Source organism: Oryctolagus cuniculus, chromosome 1 (genome assembly GCF_051225735.1).
Source record: "Oryctolagus cuniculus isolate XC-2025 breed Fujian yellow rabbit chromosome 1, ASM5122573v1, whole genome shotgun sequence".
Lineage (NCBI taxonomy): Eukaryota > Metazoa > Chordata > Mammalia > Lagomorpha > Leporidae > Oryctolagus > Oryctolagus cuniculus.
The window spans coordinates 200,803,567-200,811,529 of record NC_142867.1 but is presented as its reverse complement, the minus strand read 5'-3'; the positions used below and the strand labels follow the sequence as shown (position 1 = coordinate 200,811,529).

The following is a 7,963-nucleotide window of genomic DNA, read 5'->3' as shown; positions in this document are numbered from 1 at the left end:
ATCAGGCATTGTTTCTTTTTTTCTTTTTCTTTTTTTGACAGGGAGAGTGGACAGTGAGAGAAAGAGACAGAGAGAAAGGTCTTCCTTTTGCCGTTGGTTCACCCTCCAATGGCCGCCGCTGCCGGTGCACCGTGCTGATCCGAAGCCAAGAGCCAGGTGCCAGGTGCTTCTCCTGGTCTCCCATGGGGTGCAGGGCCCAAGCACTTGGGCCATCCTCCACTGCCCTCCCGGGCCACAGCAGAGAGCTGGACTGGAAGAGGAGCAACTGGGACAGAATCCGGCGCCCCGACCGGGACTAGAACCTGGAGTGCTGGCGCCGCAGGCAGAGGATTAGCCTAGTGAGCCGCGGCGCCGGCTCAGGCATTGTTTCATACCAGACCTTGGGCTACAATCAGAACTAGAGTGGTCGGCATGGAAGAGAACACAAACAGGCAAGACCAATACGTTTTCTTCTCTAGTTACAATCAAGGTGTTTTTTTTTTTTATGATTTATTTTATTTATTTAAAAGGCAGAGTTACAGAGTGACAGAGCTCTTCCACCTCCTGGTTCACTCCCCAAATGGCCTCCAAGGCAGGGGCTGAGCCAGACCCAAGCCAGGAGCCTGGAGCTTCATCCAGATCTCCCAGGCGGATGCAGGAACCCGAGGATTTGGACCATCCTCTGCTGCTTTCCCAGGTGAGCAGGGAGCTGGATGGGAAGTGGAGCAGCCGGCACTCGAACCACAGCAGCCTTACCCACTAGGCCACAACGCAGGTCCCCAAAAAGTTTTACTTTGAAGAAAAAGTACTTTTCCTGGTAAAGGTCGGCACACTTCTGAAGGTAGCGTCCGAAAAGAGCCCCATAAAGTAGTTTCCAAAGTCCCTCTGTTCAGCTCCCGTAATTCTCCAGGGATCCTATGAGAAGTATCTTGTAGTCCAGGGGTGCGACCGAAGTGCAGGCTTCTCCAGCGGACTCAAGCTGGGCGTGGCTCACTGCCGACCCGCGGGCAGACCACGAGGCAGGTGCTCGGGTCCTGACACAATCACAGCCGCCTTGGGCGAGGAGCACCCGCCTGCTGGCAGAGACCCGGCTTCGCAGACTTGGGTGCAAGGCCAAACGACAGCCACGGCCGGAAGCGGAAATCCGGACGTGGGCTGGCTGCTCCACTCGGAGACGGAAGCGGAAGTTGGGTACCGGAAGCAGTGTTTAGTGACGCCTACTATGGCTGAATCTGTGCCTGTCACAGCTGAGTCTCTCGCGGGCAGCGGGGCGCGGGCGGCGTGCACGGTTCTAAACCAGGTGGTGCTCCCAGGAGAGGAGCTGCTGCTGCCGGAACAGGAGGACGCAGACGGCGCTGGCGGGGCCGGGGAGCGGCCGTTACGCCTGAATGCCGGGGTGTGCTCGCGCGTGCGCGTGGTGTGCGGCCCGGGCTTGCGGCGCTCTGGCGATCGCCTTCTGGTCACCAAGTGCGGCCTCCTCCGCCACAAGGAGCCCAGCAGTGGCAGTGGCGGTGGCGTTTACTGGGTGGACTCGCAACAGAAGCGGGTGAGCTGGGATCCCGGGGGGGACGGGGAGGTGGGGGCGCGGCCGTGAGCATGGAAGAAGCCGCCGTGGGGCCTTGCAGTGTTAAGGCGGGGGGTGGGGGCTGCGGCCGTGAGCGTGGAAGAGGCCGCCGAGGGGTCTTCCTGTGTTAGGGCGGGGGGTGGGGGCGCGGCCGTGAGCATGGAAGAAGCCGCCGTGGGGTCTTCCTGTGTTAAGGCGGGGGGTGGGGGCGCGGCCGTGAGCGTGGAAGAGGCCGCCGTGGGGCCTTGCAGTGTTAAGGCGGGGGGTGGGGGCGCGGCTGTGAGCGTGGAAGAGGCCGCCGAGGGGCCTTGTGTTAAGTCAGGGGTGGGGGGCACGGCCGTGGTGCCTTGCTGCGTTAAGGCTGATTTGGAACCACTGTAGTGCAGGGCCCACCTCAGCAGCCACTGTATGTAGGACCATGAACAGTAGGGACGCAGCCTGACAGAGGCCTCTGGAGACTGAATCATGGTTATTGTCATTAAAATCCCAGTGGTCTTGGAACAGCAGGCTTGACCTTTGGCGTCCCAGCGAGCAGAACCAGGCTCAATGAGTGGCAGTTACAGGGAGTTAAATCGCTCTTAGGTGAGAACTTTCCTGGTAGGAAAAAGTGTCTAACAATGGAATGTGCTTTCCTGGTTCTAAGGATTCCAGTGCCACTGGACTTGGATGCAGCAGAAGCTAGGGACTTACTGGTAAATACTGGCTCAAATGAATAGAAGCTGTAGGGGCCACTTGTGGTGCAGCAGGTTAACGCCCTGGTCTGAAGCACCGGCATCCCTTATGGGCGCCCATTCGAGTCCCGGCTGCTCCTCTTCTGATCCAGCTCTTTGCTATGGCCTGGGAAAGCAGTAGAAGATGGCCCAAGTCATTGGGCCCCTGCACCTACATGGGAGACCTGGAGGAAGCTCCAGGCTCCTGGTTTTGGATCGGCGCAGCTCTGGCTGCTGTGGCTAACTGGGGAGTGACCCATCGGATGGAAGACCTCTCTCCCCCTTTCCCCCTCTTCCTCTCTTCCTTTATCCTCCTCTCTCCTCTCTGTGTAACTCTGATTCTCAAATAAAAATAAATAAATCTTTTAAAAAATGAATAGAAGCTGTAAATCTGAGAGTTTATACTGTGATCTCTCTCTTACTGAAAATGGCATATAATCAAACTTGTATGGGTTAACTTGTAAACTTGCATTTCGGAATATTTAAAATTATCTCTTTAATGACAACAACTAAGGCTAACTTGCTGGAGATATCTTGCAATGATAGCTTGCCATTTATGGCTGTTCTCTCAATTCTGTTTTGTAGTATGTTCCAGTGAAAGGAGACCACGTGATTGGCATAGTGACGGCTAAGTCTGGAGATATATTCAAAGTTGACGTTGGAGGGAGTGAGCCAGCTTCTTTGTCTTACTTGGCATTTGAAGGTGCAACGAAAAGAAACAGACCTAATGTGCAGGTAATGATGACGCCTTCAACCCCTAGGACGTTCATTTATCCAGCAGCTGCCTGACTTGTCTCCAGAGCCTGGCCATTCTCCCAGCTGTGCGGGATCATCTCTGAGTGTTCAGGCTCTCAGAGTTCCTTCAGAGTCTGCAGGAGCAGAGGCACACACTTGGTTTATATTTGTGACGTTGGTTCCTGGGAGGCTTCACCTTGGAGGGGAGAGGTTCTGTTTTCTCCGCTGTTACCTGTTAGGTCCGTATCCACTGGCCAAGGTCAGGCACAGCCTTAGAGAGGGGGAAGGACAGGTGGTGCAGATCAGCAGCAGCTGTCTGTTCGCCCTGCAGAGGAGTTATCTTCTTACCTAAAGTTTGCAATTGGCCTTCTCAGGTCGCATAGCCACACCCTTCCTGTCTACCCAAGCCAGGAACTTGGTGGCTTCTTTGCCCTTTCACCTCTAGTCACTAGTTGCTTAATCCTATTTTGAGCCTACCTCCATCCCTTTGTCTCCACTTTGCAAGTTCAGGCCTTAAACCCCCGCCCCCACAACTGAAGTCAGTCAGTGATCCTATTAACACCTTTACCTCCACCCTTTTACCCCATCCATAGAGGCTTTGGGGAGCTGATATCCCCTTTCTCAGACTAAAAGGAAGATTCTTCAAAGCCTGCAGAATTCCTCAGCGTTACCTCCTTCACAGCGTGCGTGAATCACACCATACTCTACTGAACTCAGTTTCCTGCCCGTGTATCTTGCTTGGGTCATTCAGGTTGTTCCCTGTCTGGATTGCACAGGCTCATCCTTTGGGATCTGGGGTGAACAGGACCATCTTTGTGAAGGCATTGCCAGTCATCACTTTTTTATCTTTGCTTTAGCACTTAACTGAATTTGGCCTCAAATGAAATCTAATCTGTACATCCCAGCTGCACTCCAAGACCAAATGCTTCTGAAAGGCAGACAGTGTTTTGTTCCTCTCTAGGAACGTGGTCACTGACAAAAAGTAGATTATTTAACGTTTCCTTGAGTGAACAGAACAGTGGAGGTAGGCTCAAAATAGGATTAAGCACCTAATGACTAGAGGTAAAGGGCAAAGAAGTCCACTCTATTTCCTCAGTTCTGGCGTTCTGAAATTTAGCCTATGAGACTTCTAAGTAAATCTCATATGGAGAAGTGTCTATGAATTACCACCGTTCCCTCTTGCTTTGGATCATTTGCATACCTGGAGTTCCTTTCTCTGTCCGTAAATCTGTAATTCTCTAGAGTAACTTCCTGTAAGTAACTATCTGCACTGACTAGCTTGGAAGCTACTAGCTATGTGTGGCTGCTGACCATTTGACATGTGGCTAATGCACTGGTTTTTAAATATCTGATTTTTAAAAAAAGATGTTTTATTCATTTATTTACTTATTTAAAAGGCAGAGTGACAAAGAGGGAGACAAATTTTCCATCCACTGGTTCACTCCCTTAATGGTCACAATAGCCAGGGCCCTGCTGGTCCAGGCTGAAGCCAAGAGCCTAGCATGCCATCTGTGTCTCCCACAAGGGTGGTAGGGCCAAGTACTTGGGTCATCTGCTGCTGCTTCCCCAGTACATTAACAGAGAGCTGGATTGGCTCCCAGCTGGGATTCCCTGACAGCTGCAGGGGGCGGATACATGTGTCCATTTTGCCTTCAAGACTCAATTCCAAAGTGGCTGTGGACATCCTAGAGCAGTCAGTCCCTTGGCCACAGAACCGCAGATGGCTAGCATTGAGAATGACCAACAGAACCTGTAGATTGGTGTACTAAGAAAGTAACTTTTTTTTTTAATGTTATAGGTTGGCGATCTCATCTATGGCCAGTTTGTGGTTGCTAATAAAGATATGGAACCAGAGATGGTCTGCATTGACAGCTGTGGACGAGCCAACGGGATGGGTGTGATTGGACAAGATGGGCTGCTTTTTAAAGTGACTTTAGGCTTAATTAGAAAGTAAGTCTGGCTTGCCTGCCTTCTATAATGACTAATCTTTGGGAATTACATTCTTGGTAACTGATTTCTCCTGGAGGTTAAAAATCACTATCCAAGTTAGCATATTTCTAAACTCATGAATTTAGTTCTGTCCTGAACATAAACTTAAGAAGTCCACATGTATTTGACTGTGTAGCTTCTGGTGCTAGTGTAGTGTCGGGGCTAATACTTCAGGCTTCAGGCTCATACTCTGTCATATTCAAATCTTCTCTCCAATAAGGCCTGCTAAGCTTACAGGGTCAGGAAGATAATCTGAAATATTCTTTTAGCACTGTAGGTAACAAAAAAAGCTATCATTGTAAAGTCTAGAATTAAGGTGCTGAGAGACAGGTATTTGGTGCAGTGGCAAAGCCACTGCTTGGGATGCCCATATCCCGGTTCACATCCTGGCTCCTCTGCTTCTGATCCAGCTTGTTGCTAATGCACACCCTGGGAGGCAGCAAATGATGGCTCAAGTACTCTGGTCCCTGGTACTTAACTGGGAGATAGAGTTCTGGGTTTCCAGTTTTGTCTTAGTCTAGCTGTTGCAGGCATTTGGGGAATAAATCACCAGATGGAAGATTTCTATCTCTAGTAAAAGAATTAAGGCGCTCTGACAATTCAGGGGAAGAAGAGCTGGCGACACAGGAGTTTGATTTCCTTGTCGGGGACAGCCCACCCATTGTGCCTTTGAAAAGTATAAAACTTCTTGGAAGAAAGGGTGGGAAATGTCATCATGTGACTTTTTGGAATGAAGTTGGTAGAGCTTTGAACAGTATAGAGAACTGCCCAGGAAAGGAGCCTCTTTGTAAAGGAGAGTCAGGAACACCCTACCACGTTATTAAAGTTCTTTTCTTCTTCCCACCAGGCTGTTAGCTCCGGATTGTGAGATCATACAGGAAGTGGGAAAACTCTATCCACTGGAGATTGTATTTGGAATGAATGGAAGAATATGGGTTAAGGCCAAGACCATTCAACAGACATTAATTTTAGCAAACATTTTAGAAGCTTGTGAACATATGACAGCGGATCAGAGGAAACAGATCTTCTCCAGATTGGCAGAAAGTTGATGTATGTGGACTCTTTTAATGGATCAATGGAGCCAAGAGACTGTGGGTTTCCTGGGGGAAACTTTTGTTCAAGTAAAGCTCTTGTTAAATCTTCAGAAGACAAGATGTAAATGTACATTGTCTTATTAGAGTCCTAAGTATTTTTGTAAGAAAGTTACTGGTTTTTACTCATGCTCTGTTGGTGTGAAAATAACTATAAAATTGTAACTTTTTTTGTTCTGTACAATAAAGTTTACTAAAAAGTCATTACAGTTTATTGGAGTTAATTCTTTGTTAGAGTGCAGCTTCAATAATGAGGCTGGAACTCTGAAAATAATTCTCTGATAACAGTAAAGCATGTAGAAGACAAAAAAGAAACAAAAGCCACCTTTAACTCCAGTATTCAGTGAGTAAGATCTAATAAGTCTTATTGGCCATATACCAAGTATTGTTCCAATCACTTTTGAATGGGTTAACTCGTTTCTCCCTCATAGTTGAAGAAACAGAAAATTTAAATTGGTCTCCATTCCCAACCACTATGTATATGGTTTTCAAATTGGCATTATAAGATATTTATACTACTTTCTAATCTACTTTGTCCACTTCAAATAACATGAATCTCTATCACAATTGCTAACAAAAATTCACTGGTTGTGTACATCACTTTCATATTACAGGATTTTTATATAGTTTTTTTGGTTATACAAATAATACTTCTGAATCTAAACTGTCCAAATCTTAGTTTGCAAAAATCATTTCCTAGAGACCAAACAAAAGGCTACCTTTTCAGGTTTTGGAATTTTTTTTTTTATGGGAAAGGTTTATGATAAAAGTGAAAAAGGATTTAAAGATTTTATTTATTTGAGAGGTAGAGTTACAGTGAGAGGGAGAGACAGAAAGAAAGGTCTTCCTTCCGTTTGTTCACTCCCCAAATGGCTGCAATGGCTGGAGCTGTGCCAAACTGAAGCCAGGAGCCAGGTGCTTCTTCCAGGTCTCCCATGTGGGTGCAGGGGCCCAAGGACTTGGGCCATCTTCTACTGCTTTCCCAGGCCATAGCAGAGAGCTGGATCGGAAGTAGAGCAGCTCATATGGACTGCTGGCACTGCAGGCAGTGGCTTTACCCACTAAGCCACAGCACCAGCCCTTGCCTGCTTTTAAACAATATAAATACTGGGGGCTGGTGCTGTGGCATAGTGGGTAAAGCTGCCCCCTGCAGTGGTGGCATCCCATATCGGCACCAGTTAGTCCTGGCTGCTCCACTTCCTATCTACTCTCTGCTATGGCCTGGGAAAGCAGTGGAAGATGGCCCAAGTCTTGGGCCCCTGCACCCATGTGGGAGACCTGGAAGAAACTCCTGGCTCCTGGCTTTGGATCGTTGCAGCTCCGGCTGTTGCAGCCATCTGGGGAGTGAACCAGTGAATGGAAGACCTTTCTCTCTCTCTCTCTCTCTCTGCCTCTCTCTAACTCTGCCTTCAAGTAAAAATAAGTGAATCTTTAAAAAAGACTGATTTTCTAAGTGATCATGGCTCCTGAGGGATTGAACTGTGAAGATGAAGGGGCAGCGGAGAAATACCTTTGGATTCTTTGTGAATTCATTAGTAGTTTAACCAGCAAGTTAACTCACCCAAACGGCAAGAGCAACTATAGGACACAAGGAAAGAAATATGAAATTTGTGTAATAAGAGGTAGGCTATTTTATCTAAAATGCTGTCATAATGCAACATTTCTGGCTATTTTCAAGTTAGATTTTTATCAACACTTTTTGTTTTCAGTTTGATTGCTTAATTACGTATATATAGTAGTCCCCTCATCTGGGGACATATTTCAAGATTCCAAGGGATGCTTTATACCACAGAAAATACTGAAACCTGTATATGCTGTATATACCTACCTATAATATGGCTGAATTTAGAAATAAGACATAGGAAGATATTAACAACAACAAAGTGGAATGTTTG

At 47.7% G+C, this 7,963-nt stretch overlaps 1 protein-coding gene across 1 annotated transcript; it reads left to right on the top strand.

Annotated features, from left to right (window-relative positions):
* The first annotated feature begins 870 nt into the window (after positions 1-870).
* On the top strand, positions 871-6,272 carry EXOSC3 (exosome component 3). Its single transcript, XM_002707964.6, has 4 exons — positions 871-1,525; positions 2,839-2,988; positions 4,787-4,938; positions 5,825-6,272. Exons 1-4 carry the CDS (start codon positions 1,202-1,204, stop codon positions 6,024-6,026), a joined length of 828 nt encoding a protein of 275 aa, XP_002708010.3. The 5' UTR covers positions 871-1,201; the 3' UTR covers positions 6,027-6,272.
* Positions 6,273-7,963: the final 1,691 nt, after the last annotated feature.

Coding starts and splice junctions, on each gene's coding strand:
- EXOSC3 (XM_002707964.6), top strand. CDS start 1,202: ATGGCTGAATCTGTGCCTGTCACAGCTGAGTCTCTCGCGGGCAGCGGG. Junction 2,989..4,786: donor GAAACAGACCTAATGTGCAG/GTAATGATGACG, acceptor TTAATGTTATAG/GTTGGCGATCTCATCTATGG. Junction 4,939..5,824: donor ACTTTAGGCTTAATTAGAAA/GTAAGTCTGGCT, acceptor TCTTCCCACCAG/GCTGTTAGCTCCGGATTGTG.